At 45.0% G+C, this 27,618-nt stretch overlaps 2 protein-coding genes across 3 annotated transcripts in view; both read left to right on the top strand.

The window, feature by feature from the left end:
* The window catches only part of TRERF1 (transcriptional regulating factor 1), a 209,874-nt gene extending 188,282 nt beyond the window's left edge, over positions 1-21,592 (top strand). Inside the window, exons 16-20 of the mRNA XM_010863244.1 lie at positions 292-380; positions 2,262-2,375; positions 9,524-9,724; positions 12,373-12,584; positions 17,877-21,592. Of these exons, the coding sequence (XP_010861546.1) occupies positions 292-380; positions 2,262-2,375; positions 9,524-9,724; positions 12,373-12,584; positions 17,877-18,201 (941 nt within the window). The 3' untranslated portion in view covers positions 18,202-21,592. The remainder of the gene's footprint in view (positions 1-291; positions 381-2,261; positions 2,376-9,523; positions 9,725-12,372; positions 12,585-17,876) is intronic.
* Positions 21,593-25,416: 3,824 nt separating this feature from the next.
* The window catches only part of MRPS10 (mitochondrial ribosomal protein S10), a 14,431-nt gene continuing 12,229 nt past the window's right edge, over positions 25,417-27,618 (top strand). The window contains exon 1 of one of the 2 annotated variants that reach the window (XM_010863169.1): positions 25,417-25,627. In XM_010863169.1, coding sequence (XP_010861471.1) covers positions 25,580-25,627 — 48 coding nt within the window. In that variant the 5' untranslated portion in view covers positions 25,417-25,579. The remainder of the gene's footprint in view (positions 25,628-27,618) is intronic. The other variant, XM_010863170.1, reaches the window with a different exon arrangement.

Here is a 27,618-nt window from a genome sequence, read left to right on the forward strand (position 1 = left end):
CAAAAGTCCTCTAAGAGGTGGAGACACTCAGAAGTATTCCCATTCGTAGGTAAAGAAATCAAGTCTTAGGTTCAGTAACTTGCCAAGTCAAGGCCACAGCTAAGCTTTGAATCCAGGTGGCAGGGTTGTTAACCATTACACTGCACTGGCTTTTTGTTCAGAAAGAAGTGTAGTGTGGGTATTTACATGTCACACACGAACAGTTGTAGTTTTTAACTTCACTAAGTGAACCAGCAACTACAAGTGGGAAGAACTGGGCTGTTTTTTTATGAAGTTTGTGTTTTGTTGTAGGTTCGGACAAGTGGACCTCCCTAGAAAGAAAACTGTTTAATAAAGCACTAGCCACTTACAGCAAAGACTTTATTTTTGTACAGAAGATGGTAAGCATGCTTTTTCCCACTGCTGTCTTGAAACCAAATTTGGGAAGTTGCGCACCTAAAGATACATATAGAATTATTTTATTGCTGGTTTAAGACTGTCACCAAAACAATGTCTTCCATCTTTTGTTGGTAAAGGATGGTATTTGTTATGGATGGCGGGGCCCTGGTGTTGAGGAGGTGGGGGGGTGGGCATAGATTATTTGGATGTGGCAGTGGTGGGGAGGGGTATTTGTATCTTAATAAAGATGTGTGATTTATACATTCTATCAGAATAAAATAAGCTTGGGGCTGCTGGTTCACAATTTATATAATTTATTTCATGTGTGTTTGACAGATCTGTCATGTTTCTGACAGAACATGGTGGGAGGAGGGGGATCCAGAGAAGGGAGAATATGAGCCCTGGCCCTAGCCAGTAGCAGAGTTTCTGCTGTGGGGCCCCTGATCATAAGGACAGTAACACTAGCAATAAAATGTTACATATACAGCATCTCGCAGCAAAAGAGAGTTCACCAAGATGAAATAGCATTTGTCCAGCACGTAATAAATGGAATAGGCCTTAACTGGCTGAGAGTGGTTCAGGCTGAAAGTTACAATGATTCCGGAGTGTTTCAGCAAACCGATGAATGAGGGAACCATACTGAGTTATTAAGGTCATGAAAACGCTCAGGCCCACAGAGAGCAGGGTTTCAGACGGCAGCTGCCGCTGGCTCTGGGCTGGACCTCAGTCTTGTCCCAGGTTCCTTCTCCTGTCCTTAACCCTGGGCCTTGAGTGAATGAGAAACGGAAATAGGTGGAGTTTTTCTCCGACTTGCCTCCATCTGCAGATCTGAATGCGCACCCAGCTTACTCTGTCTTGGAGGCCACCGCACTCTGCTGCCCTGTGTTCCAGCAGCTCCTGTCTGTCCTGAGTCACCCCCTCCTGTCCTAGGTCTTATTACTTCTTAAAGGTCCCACACCTTGTTGACTGATGACGGATTCACATGACATGCTCACCAGGCAGTTCGGGATTTTAAACCAGGATTCTCTGGGATTCTCACTATCTTCCCTCCCTGGGCAACTCTAATGTAGAAATTCACTCTATCAGGTGTGTGTGAAGGGCGTAACTTCGAGGAGACCAGATGTCTGGAAGGTGCCCTTTTCACTCTCACTGTGTGGGTGGCCTTCTTTCCACACCCAATGGGACAGCCAGCCTGCCTCCAGAAAACTCACATTATTGAACCCCACTTTGAGCTTAGAGAACTGTGAACTAAACAAAGGAATTTTTTTCTCTTTAAAACACATTTACCTTTGCCCTTTGGGGGGAGAACAGGACAAGGCTTGTTTTCTGCAAACACTAAGCTCTTGTCATCATAACTTTTGCCTTATATTCCTGTTCGATTACTAAGGAACATTTTTCATAAATAGATTTTGAAGGTCAGCAACTCGGAGAGCCAAACTCATTCAAGCATTTGAAAAAGCATGCTGCTTTGTGGGTTAAAAAAGGGAGGGAGCTTGCTATGGATGGTTGTGAAAAAAAAATCTCCAAGCCCTCTTGTGAAGAAGTCAAGATGCGGAACAGTACATACAGTGTACTTACTACCTTGTGTGAGGCAAAATGGTGGGCAGGAATATATTTTTGTGTTGTTGGTATACATGTAGAGAAATTCTGGAACATCCCCCAAGATATGAACCAGGGAGGCTAGCTGAGTTGCAGGGGTGGGGAGGGAACGGATGAATGGATGGCTGGAGAACAGGGCTGGGGAGGAGATTTTCCAGCATGTACATGTTTTTATTTAACTGCATAAACTTCCTACCTATTAACAAACTTAAAATTGCATGAAAACTGGTTGCCTTACACCCTGCCCACCGTTGGAGCTGATCTTGAGATGGTTTTCCCAACAGGTGAAGTCCAAGACGGTGGCTCAGTGTGTGGAGTACTATTACACGTGGAAAAAAATCATGAGGTTGGGGAGGAAACACCGGACACGGCTCTCAGAAATCATCGATGACTGTGTGGTGAGTGAAGGTGCCCGGGTGCTGCTTCTGCGGGCCCCACCCCCACCCCACGCCCAGCTTCATAAGTGGCTAGTGTTGGGCTTGGCTTTACTGCCAGGCAGCTGTGGTGAGTAGGTGATGGGCCATTTCCCAGTCAGGATTCAGGCCTTGACTTCCTGGGATAACTAGGCAAGGGAAGGGCAGCTTCCAGTTTGACCTGCAGCCCAGTGATCGGTTAAGGAAGTGAGGGCTGGCTTGCATTCTGGCAGGTAGGTGCCAGGGGAGTTAAACTGTGGTGGTCCCAGCCTTGATGTGTGTGGTTTTTAAGAGGCACCCTGTTGTCCTGGGATAGCCCTTCCCAATCTTTTCACAATAGTTCTCACCAGAGAACTAACATGCCTTAGAACAGGGGTCCCCAACCTCCAGAATCTTAATGCCTGGTGATCTGAGTGGAGCTGATGTAATAATAATAGAAATAAAGTGCACAATAAATGTAATGCGCTTAAATCATCCCCACACCACCCCCTTACCCCACCCCCCGTCTGTGGAAAAACTATCTTCCATGAAACCAATCCCTGGTGCCGAAAAGGTTGGGGAGCCCTGCCTCAGGAAGACGAAGGTTCTGGGATTTTACACAGCTTCTATGAAGCATGCGCAAGAAGCAGCTTTGACCTCTAGATGGCGCCAGGAACCCTCCATCATTGGCGAGCTGGTTAGCAGTGTGTGGATTAGTCTGGTCCTCACATCACCATTTATCCTTAATATCGATTTCCTTCATTAGCAGACAAATCCAAAGTTGTCTGCAGATTAAGATGAAGAACCTACTAAAGGCGTCACGAGATCGAAATCTTCTCCAAACCCCTTATTTGTGGCTTTGGAAATGGCTACTGCTTTCATCCTTGTGGTTAACTCTCTTCTCTGCATCCATAGCCAAGGAAAATCTTGCATGTTGTGGAAAACACATACGTGTATGTAGAAATTACGTCTTACAACAGATTACTAAACTCCAGTCTGCAGCCATTAAGGAAATGGTTTCAAATTCATAAATATCGTGAATTTTACAATTATACTTTCATTCCCAACTGTATCCATGCATAAGTGTTCCTAGCACATATGCAGGTTAATTTCTTTCACAGACACTTACACATAGCACTTCATACATTCCAGGCGTTGTACTAGGAGGGACTTAACGTATAATGACTCATTTACTCCTTGTACCATTTCTATGAGGTAGGAAACTGAGGCACAGAGCCTAGGTAACTTAGCCATGGTCAAAGGCTGGTGAGTGTGTTGTCTGGGACTGACTCCCCTGTATAACACTCAGAAGCAAGCAAATGCTAATCCTCTTACAGAAGGGTAAAAACATGCATGCATGTGTGTGGCCTCAGCCATGTCCAGCTCTTTGCAGCCCCCTGGACTGTAGCCTGCCAGGCTCCTCTGTCCATGGAATTCTCCAGGCAAGAATACTAGAGTGAGTTGCCATTTCCTACTCTAGGGGTTCTTCCCAATCCAGGGATCAAGCTCAATATCTCTTGCATCTCCTGCACTGGCAGGCAGATTCTTTACCATTGTGCCTTCTGGGAAGTTAAAAACACCTGGAGTCATTAAGATTTCAAAGCCTGAGTTCCTAACTAAGAGTTTGATCCCAGCTACAAAATATAAACACGTATATACAGTTATATGTGGACCCAAATATCAAAAAAAAAATAGACATCTGTAGAATAGAATGGTATTGCCATTCATTTGATGAGAGATGGCAGTATTCTTGTGATCAGGACTGTTGTTGGACTGGCTTAAGTAGTGATGCCTTACATCTGAATAGCCTTTTTCTCATCTGTGGTTAATGTTTAAGAAAGCAGCGTGATCTCTTCTGGTTCAGTCCGCTAAAAGAAATTGAGTCCTCGCTGTGTCCATAGTGCTGTGGGTGAGCCAGGGCTGCTGACTGGCCTCGGCCCCTGCCCCAGGGCATATGTTACCGTTTGGAAGACGTGGCATACCTGAAGAGAAAACTTACCGTGAACTTCAAGTCTTTAAAAACACTGTGAGGTGAAAACCAGAAAGTATTAGATATGACCTTCAGGAATTCTCTCTCATCCAGCTCTTCCAGTCCTCAGGCAGAAGGTTGAGGCCCAGAGAGGGGAAGGGGCTTGCCCATGGTCACACGAGCATTGCTTTCCGAGGGGGTAGACAGTAAATGAGGAAGCACCAAGACTCCCGGCCTGGGAGACCTAAGACCCGGCCCCTAAGCTTACTTCCCTGTAAAATGGGGCCGATGGTTTAGATAACCTGGACGGTCCCTTCCGATTCTGGAATGTTCAGAGTCATGTTTTGGAGGAGAGCAAAATCAGAGGGTATGGTTTCCTAAGGCAGACCTTTGGCTTGGGTGTTACCAAGTGCCCAGGACCGTGCCTGGCATAATATCGGCACTCGGTAAATGTTTGTTGAGTAAATGAGTGAAAATTTTTCCCAGCTAGGAGTCACTCTGGGTCATGGGAGCAATCCCTCTATGAGCTCCCTGGGAGGAGATGGGGTGAACCAGGGGCTTCTGAGCAGAGGAGGGCTGCTGAAGACGGTGTCACTATCGGAGGCAGAGGTGCCATCTGGGGCCAGCAGGCCTTCGTGGGTGTCTGGAAAGGCCCGAGCCAGCGTGTAGCCTCAGACCCAGGAGGAAAGGTTAAGATGGCACTCAGGCACCCCACCTTCTTGGGATTATTTGCCAGGGGCTGGTATTAAGCTGGGTCAGGTGTGCCACACCTGTGACCTGTGAGCTTAGAGAGAACAAAAAGCCATGTGCGTAGATGACTCAGCGCCTGTTTGTTTAGCTGTGCTGGGTCTTTGCTGCCTCACTCAGGCTTTCTGTAGTTGCGGCAAGCTGGGCCTACTCTAGTTGTGATGCCCAGGCTTCTCATTGCAGTGGCTTCTCTTGTTGCAGAACATGGGCCCTGGAGCATGTGGGCTCAGTAGTTATGGCACACGGACTTAGTTGCTCTGCAGCCTGTGAAATCTTCCCAGATCAGGGATCGAAGCCATGTCCCCTGCATTGGCAGGCAGATTCTTAGCCACTGGACCACCAGGGAAGTCCCACAGTCCACCTTCTGAGGATAGTTTGCCAAGTGGAGATAAAAACCAGGACCCGGCAAGGACAGAGAGGCTGTAGGAAGCACCGTCCTAGGAGGGCGTCCTTCTCTCAGTCCTCAGGGCCTACCTGGGTAGCTCTCCTGACCATGTGTGCTCAGTAATTTATTAAAGGGACAGATGACTATTCCCCCTGGATGGAGCACAGTCCGGAGCTCAGGGACTTCCCCGGGGAGAAGGGTGATGAAGAAGGATGGGGAGTGACTGCTCTTGAGGGGCCAGGGGGTCAGCATAGCACATCGCTCACCTTGTAGGTGACTTGACTTCTGGCCTGAGACCATCACAAGCCTTCCTCTCCCACCCTTTTGGGCAGAAGAGGGGGCCAAGGTGTGCTCTGCTGCGGAGGTGGGAGGGAAGTGCTGATCACACCGTCCTGTCTCCTGCCCAGGCTCCTGCCCCCACTCAGGGTGAATCCGTGGGTCTGACTAGGAGCAAAATTCAGCGCAATTCAAGAAACCAGCTGAGAAATGTAACTGACTTCGGAAGACAGCAGTCAGGGCACCAAGAGCACAGCTCCCCCAGGTCCCCGGCCTGAGTCACCTGCAGCGGGGTCCCCTGACAAGGGGCCTGGGAAACATCCCTCTTCCCTTTGACACAGAAAAGCAGCTGGCTTTAATGGTTTTGAGAGGTTTAAAAGCTCTGTGTTTGAGCTGAAAATCTAAGCCATGCCCAGATGGACAGATGTGCATCTATGGACATGTGCAGGCAGGCAAGGAGCAGAGGCTGAGATTTTACAATCAGACAGTGCAGGATTTAAATCTCAATTCAGCTTCTTTACCAGCTGTGTGCTCTTGGGAAAATCAGTTCTCTGGCAAATTTCTTATTTGTTTAAAAAATAAAAACTTGTAGGGGATTCCCTGGCGGTCCAGTGGTTAAAATTCCATGTTTTCACTGCCAAAATGCTGAGGGCCCAGGTTCAGTCCCTGGTCAGAGAACTAAGATCCTGCAAGCTGCATGTCATTGCCCACCCCCCCCCCAAAAAAAAACAAAGGGAAAAAATAAACAAGAAGAAAAAAAATATGCAGAGATTTTGTGAGAACTAGCTGTGTGTGGGTGGGTGTGTGTGTGTGTGTAGTCCCTGATCCAAAGCAGGCCTTCAGTGTGTTATCATCACCAACATCTTTCATTGGTGACTGTAACACTCAAATTTGTGTCATTGAAATTTGGATTATTGAGCATCTGTGTTTTAACTTGTAAATTTCTCATAATATAAATGCCATTTGCAGGCCTGAGAAATAAAAATCTCCTCCTCCTCAACAAATTCTTACTTGGACTCTCAAAGTTTTGAGCACCTTGTATCATATAGAACCATCTCCCAGCCCTGTATTTGCCTGCCTTTCCACCAGGTTTGGAATATTACCAAATGTTTCCTTTTCACAGTACATCAGGAAATGGCCAACTTGTAGATACAGAGTCCTACATGTTAGGGTTTCATCCCGTCTTTGCATCTGTTAGTCACCTTGGTGAGCCCTTTGGCTTGGTGATAAATCATTTTGTGAACATGCATAGATTGCCATTTGAATTAAAACCTGTCTGCATTCCTGAGACGTATATAATCACAGGACAGTATAATTTAGTCTGTAATTTAATGGCTCTATGGAACTTTTTTTCTAAGAGCTTTTAAGCCCAAACAATGGCACAGTGAGAAAATTGTAATTATAACAACTGCCATGAAATAAATGCCATTGTCATTGAAAGTTACTGTGTAATTTACTTTAAATGGTGAGCTGTAGGCCCTGGTCTGCTTAATAACCTGATACTTGACACCACAAAGTTCCAGTTCTGTAAAGGAATGGAGTGAACCGGTGGGGTTTGACATAACATGGTTTTACCTAAAATTCTTGAGATTGGAAGGTGGTGGATTCATACGAGACTAAGGCCATTTAAGTGAAATCAACCTGTCTGTTCTAAACTGGTAAGAGACTATAAGTTTATATCACAAATCACTCTGTAAAATAAATTAAGCCTATATCTGAATTCATTGAAGTCTTTCAGCAAATGTAATCATTACTGAGAAATCCTAATTAACCACTGGAAACTGGGATAATTTCTTAAGTATACCCTATTAATACATAGTCTCAAATAGGCATATATAGCATACTGTGAGTGAATGAGTATTAGTTGCTCAGTCATGTCCAGCTTTTCGCGGCCCCATGGACTGTAGCCTGCCAGGCTCCTCTGTCCATAGAATTCTCCAGGCAAGAATACTGGAGTAGGTAGCCATTCCCTTCAGGGGGTCTTCCCGACTCAGGGATTGAACGCGGGTCTCTCACACCGTAGGCAGATGCTTTACCGTCTGAGCCACCAGGGAAGCCCCATATACCATATTAAATAAGGCTAAAACTGAAAGAGTGAGGAGTGTGCTAAATGCCCATATTACTGGGATTGTCTTTCACTCCCATCTCCAATCCAGACTGGAAAAAGAAAGCTGGTGGTTTCTGGATCCCAGGAGTTCTGGCTTCCGGGTTCTAAGACTCATAGGCTCAACCAGCATTACATCACTGTCCAGGGTAAACCAAACTGGAGCCCACATGCTTCAAGCAGTGGGCGTGCAGAGAGCCCAGCAGAAACCAGTGACCCATCAGGGAGGGAGGCAGTGGCCACCCCCATGTTGTTTCCTCATTTGTTAAACAGGCGGACTGTTTACAGTCTATCAAATGACAAAGCAAATGTGAAAGCACTTCATACACCATGAAGTGCTGTAAAACAGAAGCTGAAATGAGGCTGCTGGAACACAGAGTTCCCATCCTTGGTCCTCAGTCCTTCTAGGCCCTGGGAGCAAGCCCTCCTCAGCCCGCCTCCTCATGCGGATGGAGATTGTTAAATAGGGCACTCAGTTCAATAAAAGGGCCGCCTGGGTTCCTGCCCTCCCTCCCAGCCCACCCAGTACCTCCTCCAGGCTGCTCCTTTAACTGTCTTGTTAACTTCAAGGATGGTCAGGATCTTCTGCGTAATTCATCTCGTTGCTATTCTGAAGTAGATGGAGGGGACACAGTTGCAGAGAAGATAATTATTCATAGAAATATTTTTCTTGTTCTTTTTTATAGAGTGCCTTGGAAAGGCATTTCTTCAAGAGCCTATGACCAGAAACAAGCAAACAAAAAAACATGAGAAGTAAAAGGAAATAACCAATCCCCTTCCATTTCTGCCCCTTTTCAGAGCCATTGTGGTTCACTCTTTGATCCTATATTCTGACAAGAACAGAGCAGGAACGCATCAGAATGCCATGGGTCATGTGCCTGCCAAAGGTCAAATCAATATCTTGGGCGTCTTGCAAGGAAGTGTGATAGAAAGCCTTTAAAAACAAACCATGGGTGGAGGGGACATATGTATACCTCTGGCTGATTCATGTTGATGTCTGGCGGAAACCGACACAATAGTGAAAAGCATTTATCCTTCAATTAAAAATAAATTAATTAAACAAACAAACATGGGGACTTCCCTGGTGATCCAATGGCTGAGACTCCACGCTCCCAAGGCAGGGGGCCCAGGTTTGATCCATGGTCAGGGATCAAGCCTGCAACTAGAGAGCCCTCGAGCCACAATGAAGACCAGGTGCAGCCAAAATAAGTAGTAAGCTTAAAAAAAATGATAGGGCTTTGGTCTCTGCCCAACGGAGTTCCACGGTGTCATTGCTGCTTGAAAACCCTTCTTACTCCCTTGGAAGGCAGAGCAGCTACAAGTGGGGCAGCCTGCCTGGGTTTTGGTCGATGTCATGTTCTACTGGTCTCCAACAAGGGAGAGAAACTCTACAAAGAAAAATCTCTCCTGTCTGCCTTAGCATTTTTTTTTTTAAGTAAGTGATGAGGGGACCCAGAGTGGGCCTCGGGGACTTGGTTGCTCTCAGAATTCCAGGTGTCCAGTGACCAACCTTGTCCCTTCTGAGAGGCCTCTGCCAGACACTCCCTCATGCACAAAGATGCCGACACAGCCCCAGCGTCCAGGCCCTCTTTGCTGGCCCCTGGGTTCTGTTCATCACTAAAAATGTCATTTGGGGGGGTTTCCCCCTTTCTCTTGTATTCCCTTAACACCAGACGAGTGAAGAAGATGAAGAGGTAGAGGAGGAGGAGGATCCGGAAGAAGACAGGAAATCCACAAGAGAAGAGGAGAGTGAATTGCCCAAGTCCCCGGAGCCGCCGCAGGGCCCGGTCCTGGCTCCCGCAGAGGGGCCGCCCCTGCAGGCCCTGGGCCAGCCCTCGGGCTCCTTCATCTGTGAAATGCCCAACTGCGGGGCGGTAAGTGTCTCCGCGTCCTCAGAGGCTCTGGGACTGGTGAGAGCCGTGCGCACAGCTGGCTTAAAGAGATGATGCCTTTTACAAAGGAGGGTGCTCTTCCAGCAGTGAAAGCTGGGCAGAGAGAATCCACGTAGCCAGGCTTTTCTTTCTTTCATCCATTTACTTGTTTGGCCCACAGATATTTCTGGAGTCAAGCAGAGTCAAACACTGCCAATGTTCAGAGGACGCAAGTCCTTTCCTGGCCTCAGGAAGCAGGTGATTCAGGCTCTGCAGCGGCCTTGGCCTCCAGAACTCACACTTCCTGTTTCTTGGTGCCTCCCGACTCCTCTGAGCTGTCGCACCAGGCGTGCTCTGGAAACATGCATTGGAATGCCGTGAGAGAGCCCCCAGAGGAGTCTCCTTTTATGGCATAATTACAAAGATTTGGCTGAAGTTTATCTTTGTACTCTTTGAGGGAAGGAAAAAAAAAAGATTTACTAAGCAAATTAATCATGTAAACAGGCTGAAAGCGTGTCTGTTTAATTACTTAACCTAGTACTTTTTATTAATAAGTACGTTAGAAGCATCATCTTGCTAAAATAAAACCAATTCCCATTTGATCATTCGTAGTGCTAAAGCCTTACAGAATCTGTACTGGCTGATGTAAGACTGTGTATTTTGAAGAATAGATTTTTTAAATTGTTAACTTCGGACTGTCAGTCATCCACTGGTCTCCTGTGAAGTGAAAGTCACTCAGTTGTGTCCGACTCGTGCGACCCCATGGGCTGTAGCTCTGTCCATGGAATTTTCCAGGCAAGAATACTGAAGTGGGTTGCCATTTCCTTCTCCAGGCCAGTGGTTTCCTACTCATCTGAGTTGCTGAGCTTTTCTCAGATCAGGTTTCTTAAAGCTGTACACAACTGTACAGGCAAGTTCTAGAGGTATTATGCAAAAAAAATTAGAACATATGATTCATTTCATATGAAGCCCTGTTTCCCCCAAGTTAGTGCTTATTTCTGCTTGTGTGTTACATAGGATAACACACTTTTCCAGAGTGTATTGAATGCTGTTTATTGAGTCTGTCACTTAGATGAAGATAGCAGCAGTCTTTCAAATATTTTAGACTCTAAAGCTGAAATTTAAAAAAAAAAAAAAAAAAAATAAAGCTGAAATTTACTTGATTCACATCTAAGAAAAAAATTAAGAAGTAAAAAAAAAAATGATATATACATCTTGCATTACCTTTGAAGAGAACATAAATTGCTAGCTTGTTTCTGTCTTTGATGTTTAAAGACCTAGATGCTTCACTCCATCATTACCGTACTGTATAGAACACTTCCATTCAAAAAGTGACTTTAAATGACGGTATTTTTGGTGAATTTGTTTAGAAATTGGTTGCTTTCTCAGTTCACAGTTTGGGTCTACAGTAAATTCTTTACTGTGAGGGGAATCATCTTTTACTTTACCCAATCAAAAATGCTCAGCGGGATGAATGTTTTTTCATGACTTCAAAAAAACAACAGGGGGAAAAAAAGGTGTGTTGGTTTTATTCGTTGCCTAACCGTGGAAGTTTTGGTTGCTAAATCAACCAAAGATTTTTTTCCCCTGCAAGACTATAAACAGAACTCATGAACTTAACACAGCAACTGTCTGTGGCCAGGTGGTTCAGTGAGTACTCACATTAGCTGGTGCATTTAGCGATTTGGAAGTCAGGGCTCTAGGAATTCAGGGGGTGGATCACTTCCCTTTACAACAGTGAATCTCACTGGGGAATGATCTTGTTCCACATGAACATTTGGCAGTGTCCAGAGGGAGACATTTTTGTCACATCTGGGGAGGTGCTCCTGACATCTGGTGGGTGGAGGCCAGGGATGCTGCTAAACACCCCATGATGCAAAGGACAGCCCCACAACAAACAGTCATCCAGCCCAAAATGTCAGCAATACTGAGGTTGGGAAACCATGCTTTACGGCAGACTTCAAAAGACTGAGTCATTCCCCTTTTTATCATCCTGCAGTGAAATTTGGGGGTCTGAAATGTGGCTTTAGCACTGGGCTACTGACTGGGGCTTAGATATAACATAGAATAGAGCAGAGCAGCTAATCAGTGTTCTCAGAGCCGTGTCTCTTAGGCTTCTAGGGATTCCTAGGGGAGATAGATAGAGCTGAGCAAATAGACCCAGTTCTGGGATGCTGTCTCTTTCAGCCAGAGCACCTCTGCTTTTAACTTTGAGCTTTTGAATAAGATTTTTTAAGTTTAAAAAAAAAAGGAAAGAGGAGGGGAAAATAAAGGGGAAAAAGTGGAAGGAAGTTTCTGGCTGAAAAAAAATATTGGAAAGCTGGTTCAGACCCCCCTCATTCTATAGATGGAAAAAATAAGGCATTCAGAGGGGAGATGGCCCAATGACCTCCGTGTGTGTTGGAGGCTCTGGGTTGAGCCCCCAGTCTTTGGTCGTAACAGTGATTGTTGTTGTTGTTGGCACAGCATTTGTGGTTGTGGTATTTGATCTCTGCTTTCTGTGGCATTTGCCCAGAGTTTGCTTATGTAAAACCCCTGTGCCTTGTCATTAGACTCTGTTTCAAGTATCCCATGTTCTACCGATGAGTAACTAATAACCCTAATTTCCTTTTCAGGACTGTAGATGTCATGTCACTCCCTTTCTTCCCCAGGTGTTCAGCTCCCGGCAGGCACTGAACGGCCACGCCCGCATCCATGGTGGCACCAACCAGGTGACCAAAGCTCGGGGCACTGTTCCCTCTGGGAAGCAGAAGCCTGGCAGTGCCCAGAGTGGGTACTGCTCGGTGAAGAGCTCACCCTCCCACAGCACCACCAGCGGCGAGACAGACCCCACCACCATCTTCCCCTGCAAAGAGTGCGGCAAGTAGGTAGAATTTGGCCAGGGACTGGATCTAAGTGTGTGATGAATAAGGCCACTGTGGGGTCTGGGCCAGGGTAGTCTAAAATGTCTCCAGGTAGAAAAAGAACCCAGACTCTCCAGTTTTTTCTCATACCATCCTTGGGGTCGGCATGGTACATCGTGGCAGGTGGACCTTGTCTCTGACTCAGAATATGGTCCTTCTGATGTCCTAAATGAAATTGAAGAAAGTAGGGAAAACCACTAGACCATTCAGGTATGACCTAAATCAAATCCCTTATGATTGTACAGTAGAAATAAGAAATAGATTTAAGGGCCTAGATCTGATAGATGGAGTGCCTGATGAACTACAGAATGAGGTTCGTGACATTGTACAGGAGACAGGGATCAAGACCATCCCCATGGAAAAGAAATGCAAAAAAACAAAATGGCTGTCTGAGGAGGCCTTACAAATAGCTGTGAAAAGAAGAGAAGCGAAAAGCAAAGGAGAAAAGGAAAGATATAAGCATCTGAATGCAGAGTTCCAAAGAATAGCAAGAAGAGATAAGAAAGCCTTCCTCAGCGATCAATGCAAAGAAATAGAGGAAAACAACAGAATGGGGAAGACTAGAGATCTCTGTAAAGTTTAAAAATAAAATAAAATTTAAAAAAAAAAAAAGAAAAGAAAATTAGAGATACCAAGGGAACATTTCATGCAAAGATGGGCTTGATAAAGGACAGAAATGGTATGGACCTAACAGAAGCAGAAGATATTAAGAAGAGGTGGCAAGAATACACAGAAGAACTGTACAAAAAAGATCTTCACGACCCAGATAATCACAATGGTGTGATCACTGACCTAGAGCCAGACATCCTGGAATGTGAAGTCAAGTGGGCCTTAGAAAGCATCACTACGAACAAAGCTAGTGGAGGTGATGGAATTCCAGTTGAGCTATTTCAAATCCTGAAAGATGATGCTGTGAAAGTGTTGCACTCAATATGCCAGCAAATTTGGAAAACTCAGCAATGGCCACAGGACTGGAAAAGGTCAGTTTTCATCCCGATCCCAAAGAAAGGCAATGCCAAAGAATGCTCAAACTACCGCACAATTGCACTCATCTCACACGCTAGCAAAGTAATGCTCAAAATTCTCCAAGCCAGGCTTCAGCAATATGTGAACCGTGAACTTCCTGATGTTCAAGCTGGTTTTAGAAAAGGCAGAGGAACCAGAGATCAAATTGCCAACATATGCTGGATCCTGGAAAAAGCAAGAGAGTTCCAGAAAAACATCTATTTCTGCTTTATCGACTATGGCAAAGCCTTTGACTGTGTGGATCACAATAAACTGTGGAAAATTCTGAAAGAGATGGGAATACCAGACCACCTGACCTGCCTCTTGAGAAATCTGTATGCAGGTCAGGAAGCAACAGTTAGAACTGGACATGGAACAACAGACTGGTTCCAAATAGGAAAAGGAGTACGTCAAGGCTGTATATTGTCACCCTGTTTATTTAACTTATATGCAGAGTACATCATGAGAAACACTGGACTGGAAGAAACACACTAGAATCAAGATTGCCAGGAGAAATATCAATAACCTGATATGCAGATAACACCACCCTTATGGCAGAAAGTGAAGAGGAACTCAAAAGCCTGTTGATGAAAGTGAAAGAGGAGAGTGAAAAAGTTGGCTTAAAGCTCAACATTCAGAAAACGAAGATCATGGCATCTGGTCCCATCAATTCATGGGAAATAGATGGGAAAACATTGGAAACAGTGGCAGACTTTATATTTTGGGTCTCAAAAATCACTGCAGTTGGTGACTGCAGCCATGAAATTAAAAGACGCTTACTCCTTGGAAGGAAAGTTATGTCCAACCTAGATAGCATATTGAAAACCAGAGACATTACTTTGCCAACAAAGGTCCATCTAGTCAAGGCTATGGTTTTTCCTATGGTCATGTACGGATGTGAGGGTTGGACTGTGAAGAAGGCTGAGCGCCGAAGAATTGATGCTTTTGAACTGTGGTGTTGGAGAAGACTCTTGAGAGTCCCTTGGACTGCAAGGAGATCCAACCAGTCCATCCTAAAGGAGATCAGCCCTGGGATTTCTTTGGAAGGAATGATGTTAAAGCTGAAACTCCAGTATTTTGGCCACCTCATGAGAAGAGTTGACTCATTGGAAAAGACTCTGATGCTGGGAGGGACTGGGGGCGGGAGGAGAAGGGGACGACAGAGGATGAGATGGCTGGATGGCATCACCGACTCAATGGAAGTGAGTCTGAGTGAACTCCGGGAGTTGGTGATGGACAGGGAGGCCTGGCGTGCTGCGATTCATGGGGTCGCAAAGAGTCGGACACGACTGAGCAACTGAACTGAACTGAACTGAAACTCTAATAAGGATGGACATCATCAGAGAGCAGATCTCTAGTGACAGAACTTCACTCTTTTCCAGAAATGATGGATGGGACTGATTCCCACCTCTTCCCTTCACACCGAAACCATATTCACCAGGACTGCTCTCTTTGCATCCCTGCCCAGTGATTTGAGAATGGCTCTAAAACATCTAGTCAGGAACTCTCTGTAGCAGAAATGGCTTTTCTAGCACCACTGATGACTCCTGCACCCGGGGCAGACATCACTAATCAATTGCTACGCTCTTTGCTACTGTATTAAGTTAAGACTCCAATGCTTTTCAGTCCTTTAAATCCTCATGCTTCAAGCAGGCACAACCAGTTGATCAGACTTGATCCATGAGAGAAAACCTATTTGTCATCTCTGCCCTTTTAAGTATAATTTAAAACAGTGAAAAGGGCGAAACTGACAATGGGCAGTAATAACAGCTAACCTTTACTGAGCACTTGATTTTGTCACATACTTTATGTGCCTGAGCTCTTCTAATCCCCACACAAAAACTCCATGTGATGCAGATACTATTTTATCCTTGGTTTACAAATAAGGACTGAACATTAATTAAATTGATGTGCCCCAGGTCACACCCCCAGAAAGAGCAGAACGGAGATTTGAAGCCGTCAGTGTTCAGATACAGAGCCTGGGTGTCTGACCACTGTTCCATCCCATGGGTTTGCTTTGTTTGCTTATTTATCACTGGTAAGATACACACAGTCCCCTCCCACAGCATCCGGTATAGAATTCCAGTTTATTTCTCAGTGAGTCTGCTAAGAGGGGTTGTCACAAGTGACTTCCTTTAGGAGCCTTACCAAGTTGCTCTTCCTGTAACCTGCAATGCTGCAGACACACAGGGTTACCTGGAGAGGTACCCACCAGGTAGCTGCCAGAACTCTACCAAGGGAACATCCTTGGTTATATGAGTGAGGCCACCGAGGACCTCTGTTTATAATATTCATCCTCATGGAATATTTCAGGCATTTTGCTTCCATTTATCAGTTACTCAGTGCTTGCCTGACATTGTTTGAAAGGATGTTTACATGTATTAATTTATTCCTCAGCCCAGTACGTACTCTTAGCCTTAGGTCAGTGGCACCTGCGAGGTGAGTTGGAACCAGCAGCTCTCTTCCTGCAGAGATGGGGAGACATTTAGGATGGGCCCCCTCCTCGGGGCTCTGATGTCCTCTAGAGCCAGGGCATGATGCCATCTTCATGTCACCAAGAAATAAGGGAGCCCCTGGATTGACCATCAGCCTTATTTACTTGGAACAATGAAACCTCCTTAGTCTGACTTCCATCTACTTGCCCTGGGGTGGAAGAGAGAGGCAGAAAAGAGGGTCACACCAGTGTCTTCTGCAGGGAACCAGCACCCTCTGCTCACTTCCCCCAGACAGGCAGCAACGCCTTACTCCACTAGGTGGCAGCAAAGGACAGAACGACCAGAACTAAGTGTTTCCGGCTCTTTCAGTGACTTTCGCTGTTTTCTTGTCCTGTTTTTATGTTGCTTGGGATCTTTTTCAAGCATAACTCCAGTTAAGATTTTATGGAAAATAAAAATATTTTTTATGGTTTTCCACACTAAGAATAACATCAGGCAAATGTTTGCAGAATGCTTCTTTTAGCTGCTGAAATTATGTTCATCACATTAGACAGTTTTCAGTGTCATGTGGTGATTCATCAACTCTGTTCTAAGACACAGGTCTTACAAATCAGGTCTTTTTTTCCTTTATGAGCTCAGGAATGAATATTTATGCTACCCACCCTCCCCTAAAACAGGCAGCCTCACCTCTGGACAAATGTTCTCTGGAAAAGGTCCAGAGAGAAATATTTTAGGCTTTGCAGGCCATTCTGTCTCTGTCACAGCTACTCAGCTCTGCCATTTTAGTGCAGAAATAGCCATAGACGATACATAAACAGAGAGACATGGCTGTATTCCCAGAAAACTTTATTTACAAAAGCAGGCAGCGTATGGGATTTGGCCACTGACCGTGGTTGGCAGACCCCTCGTCCCAGGATTTCTCAACCTGGGTCTGACGATTCCTTGTTTGGGGTAGAGGGCCTGCCCTCAATATGGTAGAATGTTTAGTGACATCCCTGGCCTCTACCCCACTCAAAGCCAGAAGTGCCAGCACCACCCAACTGTGACCATTAGAAATATCTCCAGACGTTACTCCCTGGGAGGCAGACCCACCCTCAGCTGAGAACCACTGCTCATTCGAAAGCTAACAGGAGCCAACTGTGATATATGATGGCCAAAACAAGAAGGGATCTTGGGTAAAGAGGACTGCTCGGTGCAGAAGTCAAGTACAGTGAAGACCGAGGTGGGGCTGTTGGATTTGGCCACACAATTACTAGCGAGCGATCTCGAGCACTCGGGCTGAGCACAGGGGACGGTGCTCCACTTGGAGAGTGTGGAGGACGGACGAGCAGTCCGTGTCTGCAGAGACCCCCTGGAATTTTGACAGGAAGAACAGGATTGGAGGCCAGAGGCAGGGGAGGGGTGGTTTTATGGTGGGAACCAGCGGAGCTGGGCTGCATGATTTGGGGATTCTCAGTTGGTTGAGAGGGCTTACTTAGCAATGGAGATAGAAAGAGGGAAGAGAAGGAGGGAAAGGGGCGTGGGCCCAGGCCACAGATGGACAGGAAAGCTTTGAGAATTCATCCTCCATTGTCACAGGGAGAAAGCCCAACACACATAAATGTGTTCCTGTCCCCATCTTCTTCCCTTGGAGAGAAGAGAGGTGACACGTCACTGGGGGAGGAGGTCTTGGGAGCTAAGGAGACCAGAACACTGTCACACCACCCCAAAGCAGGCATCAGACCACACACCCACTGTTCCCTTAGGACCCCTTGGATTTCCAAGAACTCTGATGCTCTAAATGTCTCATGCTTCTTTTTCTCATTTTTATAGAGTCTTCTTCAAGATCAAAAGCCGAAATGCACACATGAAAACTCACAGACAGCAGGAGGAACAGCAGAGGCAGAAAGCGCAGAAGGCGGCGTTCGCGGCCGAGATGGCAGCCACAATCGAGAGGACTACGGGGCCGGTGGGGCCGCAGGGGCTGCTGCCCCTGGACCAGCTGAGTCTGATCAAACCCATCAAGGATGTGGACCTCCTCGACGACGACGTCGTCCAGCAGCTAGGAGGCGTCATGGCAGAGGCCGAGGTTGTGGACACCGGTCTCCTCCTGGATGATCAGGCTTCAGTTTTGCTTCAGGGTGACACGGAACTCTAAAGGCCCCGCGTGTCTCTTTGAGACAGCGAAAACCCACAGCCTCCAGCCTCCTTCATCAGGACACTGGGACTGCCCGCTTGTTTTGTAATCATTTTAAACTACCTGTTTAAAAAGTGGTCTTTTTTTTTTCCAGGTTTAGAAACAAATCGGTTTTTTCTTTTCCTTTTATTTAAAAACAATTGTTTTTATGGGCGGTTGGGGGGAATAAATAATTGGCACAATTCTACTTTAAGATGTGTTTCATCTGGGCTAGGCTACATTCCCAAGAACTCATTCCTGGCTGGGAATGAACTTGACATTCATGTTCTTTTGCTTTTTAGATGCCAACCATCCTGGTTGCCTTCTGTCCCAAAGCTTGCGTGAGTGAGCGAGTGTGTGTGTGTGTGTGTTTGTGTGTGTGTAAAGCAGGCTGCTTTCTTTCTGCTGGGGTCTTGGACCATCCTTCCCCACCAACAGTCATTTTTGTGTTGACCTCATTCCACAGTTGGCAGTGAACTTGGCATCTTTGCTGGGAGACCCTGCTAGGATGTAGCTTTCCAGTGAGCAAAGTCAGCCTTGTGTTCCACGGCTTTCTTCCAGCATACACATCATTGGAAGAGTTGACCAAATGTAAAAATAATTTTTCTGCCTGCCCTGCCCATCACTCAGCCTGGCTCTAAAAACTGAGTACTGTATCATTTCAGGCTTTCCCTCCCGGACAGTGGTTTACTGAGAAGGTGGTTCATAGAGCAAGCGTGTCCTCTTCCCAGTTCCCTGAGGACCGGTTGACTCCAATTCACCAATTGGCAGAGGCATACTTTGGCCTGAGCTGACTGACTGCAAGTCCGTCTAGAGGAAAATAACCCCAACTATTAAGTTGCCAGGGTTGTTTTTAGGGGAAGATAGTCAAGGAGCACAGATTAAAGTATCTAGAATGCCAAGCAGTCTTCTTTTGCCCAAAAACTAGCTCAGAAGAGCCCGTTCCTTTTTGCCACACTGTTAATGGTCTGTGGGGTTCCAAGTTACTCTGTGCCACTTGGAAGCACTATGAAACCTGATTCACTGGGATTCTGCTGCTACGCATCTGTGCAGGACCGAAGTTTACTTTGACGCTAACTCTGAGTTTTCCTAACTCTGGGTTTTCTAGCAAATCTGATGGTGAATACAAGGGAAATAGCATTAAAGGCCAACAAAAACAGTTTCAGATGCCCCTTTGGCTCCATTGTTTGCATTCAAACAGTGAATTTTTCATTAAAGTCATTTACCAAAGCTCTTCTAGAATTCTCCAAGCGACATAACTCTGCTCTGCCTCCTGTCCCTGCCGGCAGGGCTGCTGTTTGTACTTGACGGTATTAAACCTGTAATCCTTCAAAAATGGCTTTCAGCTCAGGCTTTTGAGCTGAGTCAGACTGCTCTCTGGCCTCCGTCAGGGCAAACGAGTGCACGCCTTCAGACTGGAATGCGGTCCCAGCTCAGAGCTGACGCGTCTGGCTGGTGACTTCTGAGCAGGGGGCTTTCCGGCCTTCCCCCACCCCAGGTAGGCTGATGCCCCAGCTCCTGCAGGCGTGGCAACCCTGCCAGGGCACTTTGCTGACACAGTAACTAGCTTGACGTGAAGGAGGATGTCAGTGGAAGGATGAGGATAGGAACAAAGCATCGTTTACGTTGTCTCTGCAAAAGCGTTTAGCGGGCAGCCACGACCCACAGCGGCCCCACGCAGGCAGTGTCCTCTGAATCTCAGGAAAGCCATGGACAGAAGATCAATACAATGGTTCCTTTCATGCCATCATTTCTGTTCTCAGAAAAAAAGAGGTCTTGCAAGTTTCCTTTACCTTTTTTTTTTAGGGAGGGAAATAACGTGTCATTTGCTGCCATTTCTGACAAGTTATTCTGTGTTTGAGTTCAGAACTGCCTGGGCAGGGCATCAGCTTTGTGGCAGAACTATTTGAGAACCGTACTAAGTGTAATACCAGCTGATCCCATCTGCCCAGTGACTACTTCCCTCCACACGTGGGTATATGAGAGGGTTCTGGAAGGGTTCTGTGGATCTCTGAAAGTTTATCTGGCAAAGGAGCAGACACCCAGGAAAAATGTTTATAAAGCAAATGTATGCATTCTGCTTGGAGATTTGCCCGGCTGTTCCAGTTTAAAACATTAAAATAAACTGAGTTGCCAAGGCAAAAATATAATGCACAATTTAGTTTTGACTTTCCATGCAGTATACCTTAAGCATTTTTGACTTGAAATAACCAAAGAACTCCTCCTTGACGAGACAGTTCACTTTGCTGAATTAGTTTTTTTCTTCACAGTATTAGCGTAGAGGATTGACTTCATAGTACAATATTGCACTTATTTTTTTTCTGAAATGATTCTGCCTGCATGTACGTGTTGTGTTTTAGTTCCCCACCCCCATCTCTCCTTACCCCAAAGAACTTTTCTTCCCGATGGTTTATGTCTTCAACCCGTTACTGTTTACTATCAGATAGTTTTTCATTAGTGAATTTAGACCTCTTTGAGAAAGCTTGTATATAAAAAGTTAAAAGATATATTTTATGGAAAAACCCATCTTATTTTCAAATATATTTAACTGCTGTTCTATTTTATTAGAGGAAGGTTGTAAATATTTTCTAGGAGTTCTATTGTAAAGAAAAGTATTTTTGAAAAAAATTAATGTAATAAAAACGAAAACATTTTTAAATGGTGGTTGTGATTGCTTCCTGTTCTGGCTTCGTTGTGTTCTATTCGCAGGAAATGTTTTGCATGCCTTGCCATGTTAGGATGTAATTTATTCCGGTTTGCACTATTTTTAGTTGACATCATAATATCTAATGTGCTTCACTGTATTTTCCCTGGGAATGCAGGTCCCTTGGTCCATATCAAAAGCACTATGTATAGCATATTCATACCTTTTTCTTTTGTAACGTGTGTATTTTTAATAAGGATTTTATGTAACATTTTGGCAAAAAAAGAGGACAGTATTTTCTAGTGAATTTTATAATACATTTTGCTAAAAATGTTTCTTCCTAGGTCAGTTTTTGTTAAGGTGAACCAAAAGTCTTATTTTCCCAGGGGTTTAACAAAAAAGTTTGAAGCTTGAAAGCAAAGTTATATTTAAACATCATATGTAACAAATAAATAAAGATGTTTTATAGACTTGTCCTCAAAAGTTGCATTCCTTAAAATACAAAAACAACTAGGGCATTCTAGGTTGGTTCCCCCTGAGTGATGAGCATTTTTTTTTAAATTGCCACAATACTATTTTTCAGGAAGCCAGGAGAATTTTACTTAAAAGTTTCCAGCCATTAGCCTTCTCAGAAATTTATTACAGTTCTTATAGATAGGCATTCATCAGAGATGTAACCAAATAGACACTGTCATATTTATTTGTGAAAACCTGATTCAATACTGCATCAGCTGCTCTGAAAATAAAATGTTATCTTTTTGAGTTTCATTTGGCTTAACATTCCTTCTTTTTTAGCTGCTGAAGTGACTTCTCAATGCTAATTTACCATTAGCTGGTTTCTAGAGACCGGTTTAGAGGGGTGTTGATCAGATCTAATGCTCATATAAGTGCCCCCACCCCCACTCTGGAGGCCAAGCTGAACATTTCTGCTTCTCCAAGCAGTGGATGAGCCATGTGAAGGGTTGATGGTCTCTAACCCGCAGCAGTCACAGTGCCGTTTCAGGCAGTTCAGTAATACACGAGTTATCTCACAAGGAACCGCCAACAAAATCCAGCCCACCCTGATTTATAGGCATGGCTAATCTCAATTTCCAAATTCTAAAAGGTGTGTTTACTTTTTAATACTCAACAGCAAAGTTCGGAAGAAATCTGAAATTCTGGATTTTATACAGAACTTGATTTAAGTGGGGCATAGCTGTTCGAGACCTTGATCCTCTACATGCTTTGGGGATTTTATACTTTTAATTTGGGCAATTCTGGTCCTGTACCAAAGAAAACAGCTCTTCCTTTACAAACACTGCGTTTAGCCAGTGTTGGACATTTAAATTCTGCTTCCAGAGGCTCAGGTGTCCAATCTGAAGATTTTAAGTTTTTCATTCATTACAAATCTAGCAGGCACTATTCTATGCTGTATTACACACGGGGGAGTTGAGTGGACAAAGAGGACTGTGACATCATTCCTGCCTGCATGCCAAGGCATTTAATACTTGAAAAAAACATATAGTGTCTTGGGAACAGATCCAAGTCCACCAGTGGGAAGAGCAAAGCTCATGGTTTATTACTATTACTGAACCATCTCACCATCACCCACATGCTGCTAAGTCACTTCAGTCGTGTCCGACTCTGTGCGACCCCATAGACGGCAGCCCACCAGGCTTCCCCGTCCCTGGGACTCTCCAGGCAAGAACACTGGAGTGGGTTGCCATTTCCTTCTCCAATGCATGAAAGTGAAAAGTCAAAGTGAAGTTGCTCAGTCGTGTCCGACTCTAGCGACCCCATAGACTGCAGCCTACCAGGCTCCTCTGTCCATGGGATTTTCTAGGCAAAAGTACTGGAGTGGGGTGCCATTGCCTTCTCCATCACCCACATAGTCACAGCAATTTGCAATAGGTGCTCAGCAACTATTTGTTAAATTGATTATCTCTAATCTTCCAGGTATGCTTATCTGCGTGCGTGTATGTGTACATAAAACCTCTTCTGAGTTTACCTAAAGTCAACTCTTAGTTCCACAGGCCTCCAGTCTACCTTCCTTGGTCATAGCCAGCCAGCTGGAGACTGAGGCTGAGTTTTAATGTTGACATAAGCAAAACATAATTAGGAAGTCATGTTAAGAATCTGGATAATATATTATTATTAATCTAATATTAGTATCTTATTATTTAGATAATAGATTTTTGAGTCTCAGATATCCCTGTATATGAGAGCCAAAGGACTGATTATTACTTTACATGAGAGAGAATCTTGAAAAAATCTATCCTCCAGCCATCCCTCAAGGGATGTGTTTAATGTTTCTGTTTTGAATGTAAAGGCCAAGCAGTCACATATGCTTGATCTACACTGCAGCACACACACCCTTAACATACAACACGGATCGCTCTTTGGGCTGTTTGGGGTCATTACTTCCGCTGCTTCTGTAATTTTATTTTTGACGGTCTTGACATTTCTTCTTTTCCCAACCACTTTATTTAAAGGCACGTTTGACACATAAACGCTATAGATATTTATTGTGTACAACCTGATGAGTTTGGAGATAAGTGTATAACCATGAAACCAGCACAATCAAGGGAGAAGGGCTGTCTTTTAAAACAGCACAACCGGTGCAATCAAAGTATGATTTAATTTAGAAATATTTGATGCACACACATTTTTCCTGGATATAAAGCAAGGTAGACTTGCATCAACCATCTAGAATCACTTGATCTCCTGTTCAATTACACTAGTTCAGAGGTTTGAAGGGTTAATTCATAGAGAAAGTGAAAGTGTAAAGTTGCTCAGTCATGTCAGACTCTTTGCAACCCCATGGACAGTAGCCTGCACCAGGCTCCTCCATCCATGGGATTTTCTAGGCAAGAGTACTGGAGTGGGTTGCCATTTCCTTCTCCAGGGAATCTTCCTGACCCAGGGATTGAACACAGGTCTCCCACATTGTAGACAGATGCTTTACCATCTGAGCCACCAAAGGGAAAGGACTTATAATGGACTGGCCAAGCTTCAGAACACTGTCCATGCTAATAAACTAAGAACTTTAATGTGTCAAAACAAAAAACCTGCACTGTCTATGCCTACACACCATCCCAAAAGACCCTGTCCACAACCCCACTGTTGGCGAAACCCCAGTTAGCCCCACACAATGACTCCCACCTTGCCCCCAGCTAATTGGTACAGGGCTGGCACCTAACCAAAAGTTAGTAGGGCCACAGTCTGTTTGATGACACAGTTTAGCCCTGGAAAACAAGGGGCCCAAATCCAATTCCCATATTTTAGAGTATGAATGGAGAAACCTGGTGAGCCAAAGCGGCAAGCAGCAGTCACGTGCAAGGCAGAAATCTGAGGGAGCAGACACAATGTGTAAGCAAAGGCCATCCATAAAGAGACCATATTTGGCCAGAGGGGTGGAGAGGGCATCCAGTTCCCAAGGCTGTTTTGAGCCCACTTTTCCAGTTTCAGGAGTAGGAAAGGCCATCTCAGTCTTAAAAAACAAACTCCTTTCTTGCAGGAGCATAGGGAAGCAGTGACCCCTATGCCTCACATCCTAGAGACTTAAGTAGAACTGGACCTTATCACAGAGTCAACTCCAGAGGTGCCGCAGGGGTGGAAAAGGCATTGAACTAGGATGTTGAAGCTGGTTATTGGTTCAAATTCACCACATGACTCTGAGTCATTTCATCTCTGAGCCTGTCTCCTCACTTATTAAATTGGGATAAAATGTACGTCATCTTGTGAGGATCCAATTAGTAACATAGGGAAATGTTGTTTGCAGGCTGTAATGTCACCATCATCAGCTGCTGCAGAACCTTCACTCAGCTTGTTCAAGGCAGCAGAGGCAGGTTGAGGAGCCATCCCAGAACAGAGACAGGTGCTTTAGAAGCAGCCAGAGTTGGAGAGCTCTAGGAAAACTCCACTGTCTAAAAGGGACCAGCCAACTTTGAATGCACAACTGAAAGAGGGAGCTTGATTCTGAAAAGGACACTGGGCAGCCTACCAAGGCTATTGCTGTTACAGCTGTCACCTCTAAGTTACAAACGCTGATTGTTTCTCCAGGGCAAGGTGAGTATCAGACCCCAAATCGTGGACCACCTGACCAGGGAATCCTAAACCAGAGAAATTCTGACTCTCAAAACTATGACTCAAAAGACGATTAAACCCAGCCTCCTGGTTATTCCCCTTTAAAAAAACAGACAGACAAGAAAACCCTAACTCAAAGACAAACATGGACTGGATCTGAGGCTTGGCTCATACTCCCTTGCCTGGCGCTCTGCAATAAATCCTTACTCCCTGCAACCTCCCACTGTCAGTCTGCTTTTTTTTTGCGAGCCACAGGCACACAAACACTTTGCTCCGTTATAATAGAAATATCAACTATCAATCAACCATCAACTCAGAGATAACCACTGTCAATACATTTGTTCCAAGCGTGTGGTTATTTTTACCTCCAACAAAACAGGAACTGCAAAGGACAAACGATTTCAAAAGGAAAGCGCTGACGGAACTCGGTAACTACCTAGAAACAAGCTGAAGCTATAATAAGAAGGCGGATGAGCCAGGTTAGGACCTGAAGGAAGCCGGCTGTGTTCACTCTAAGAGAGCGTGGAATCACGTCTCTATGGTTGTTCCTGTGCCGGAACACAAGGATACACTCTCTCCTTCTGCGGAACTCTATGGTCAGAGGACGCCTCTGTGACCACGGAAGCGATCCTGGGGAGCGGGAACGGCAAGATGGCGGTGCGAGCGGTGTTTGGGGCCCTGGGCCGGCGTCTCTGGCAGGTAAGGAGCGCGCTACGCGGATTAGGCGGCCTAACAGGGACAGTTACCATTACGTCTGATTGCCACTTGTCATTCTTCACATTTTCTGCGATATTTATTTCGCACCTTGACCCGCTGTTTGGAAGAAGGTGGCGAGAAAAGGGCTGATTTTATCTCGAATTCTCTCAGGATAAAACAGAAGTTAATGAGTCAGGGCAGAGACAGGAACGAGAAGAGTAGACTATCAGAAGTGGAAAGGATATTGGACAGCGAATGTTGCAGACCCCGCTTTTCACGTTTGCGAAATAGGCTCAGAGAAGTCAGGAAGCTACACCTCGCGAAAATTTGGTAGCTTGAGAGTTTAGACGCTTCTTACGGAATCAGTTTGGGATACCTTCCTGATACCCAGGTTTCTGAGACTCAGATGACAGTCGCTGAAGTCAGAGGAGTGGGTTAACTATCCTCTGCTGGGTTTTTTGAAGAAAAGGCAAAAAATTCAAGCAGCGGTTCGTTCTTGGCTTCAGCACCCCTCTGCTCCCTTCGCTGTTACCTGAACTGTCATAACATTGTTAATCGGCTACACCCCATACAGTAGAAGAAGTTTTTTTAAAAAAATAGTTAGGACTCCAAAGAGCTTTGGGTTTTGTGTTTTTTAAGCTATCGATTTTTTAGCTTATTAGAAAATACAACGAGAATCTTAAAAATCCTTAATTAAAAATAATACAAATAAACTCATTACATGTTAACATAATTAGCGATTTTATGGGAAGCAGCTAGATTTTCCAAAACAAATTGAGAGAGAGGAGTGGTATGTTTTATGTTTTTGCACACCTCTTTAATGTCTGGCTTAATAGAAAACAGCTTCTCTAGCTGCTTCTGCAGTCTCTTACTATGTCAGAGGTCATACAGTCTCTGGAAAACTTTACTGTACTTTGATGAGAGACTAGAGTGGGAAAGCTGAAAATAGCATGTTACTGTTATTATAAAAAAATAAGTTTAGCCTCAGGAGCCACCTCTGAAAGTGTCTCAGAAGTCCCTCAGAGGTCTTTAGACCACACTTTGAGAACCACGGTCGTTAAGTCAGGTAGCGTTAGAGGTTGAAATTTTGAATTATTTTTAAGACACATTTACCCAGAGCAGAGGCTCCACTCCCTCAAAAAAAGAAAGGAAAGAAAAGGTAAGAACTTCTTAAGGTTCATTTGTGGATGTAAGAGCACTTTAGACTTGAGATTTTAAAAGCAGGGGAAGATCCTTAGGAAGTGTCATATTCCTTAGACCTGTGGTCCTTCAGCACAACTGCATTGTGGGCTCAGATCAGATCAGATCAGATCAGTCGCTCAGTCGTATCCGACTTTTTGTGACCCCATGAATCGCAGCACGCCAGGCCTCCCTGTCCATCACCAACTCCAGGAGTTCACTCAAACTCAAGTCCATCGAGTCAGTAATGCCATCCACCCATCTCATCCTCTGTCGTCCCCTTCTCCTCCTGCCCCCAATCCCTCCCAGCATCAGAGTCTTTTCCAATGAGTCAACTCTTCGCATGAGGTGGCCAAAGTATTGGAGTTTCAGCTTTAGTATCATTCCTTCCAAAGAAATCCCAGGGCTGATCTCCTTCAGAATGGACTGGTTGGATCTCCTTGCAGTCCAAGGGACTCTCAAGAGTCTTCTCCAACACCACAGTTGAAAAGCATCAATTCTTTGGTGCTCAGCCTTCTTCACAGTCCAACTCTCACATCCATACATGACCACAGGAAAAACCATAGCCTTGACTAGACGAGCCTTTGTTGGCTTTTGAATATGCTATCTAGGTTGGTCATAACTTTCCTTCCAAGGAGTAAGCGTCTTTTAATTTCATGGCTGCAATCACCATCTGCAGTGATTTTGGAGCCCAGAAGAATAAAGTCTGACACTGTTTCCACTGTTTCCCCATCTATTTCCCATGAAGTGGTGGGACCAGATGCCATGATCTTCGTTTTCTGAATGTTGAGCTTTAAGCCAACTTTTTCACTCTC

Source organism: Bison bison, unplaced genomic scaffold, assembly GCF_000754665.1.
Source record: "Bison bison bison isolate TAMUID 2011002044 unplaced genomic scaffold, Bison_UMD1.0 scf7180017864487, whole genome shotgun sequence".
Taxonomy (NCBI): Eukaryota; Metazoa; Chordata; class Mammalia; order Artiodactyla; family Bovidae; genus Bison; species Bison bison.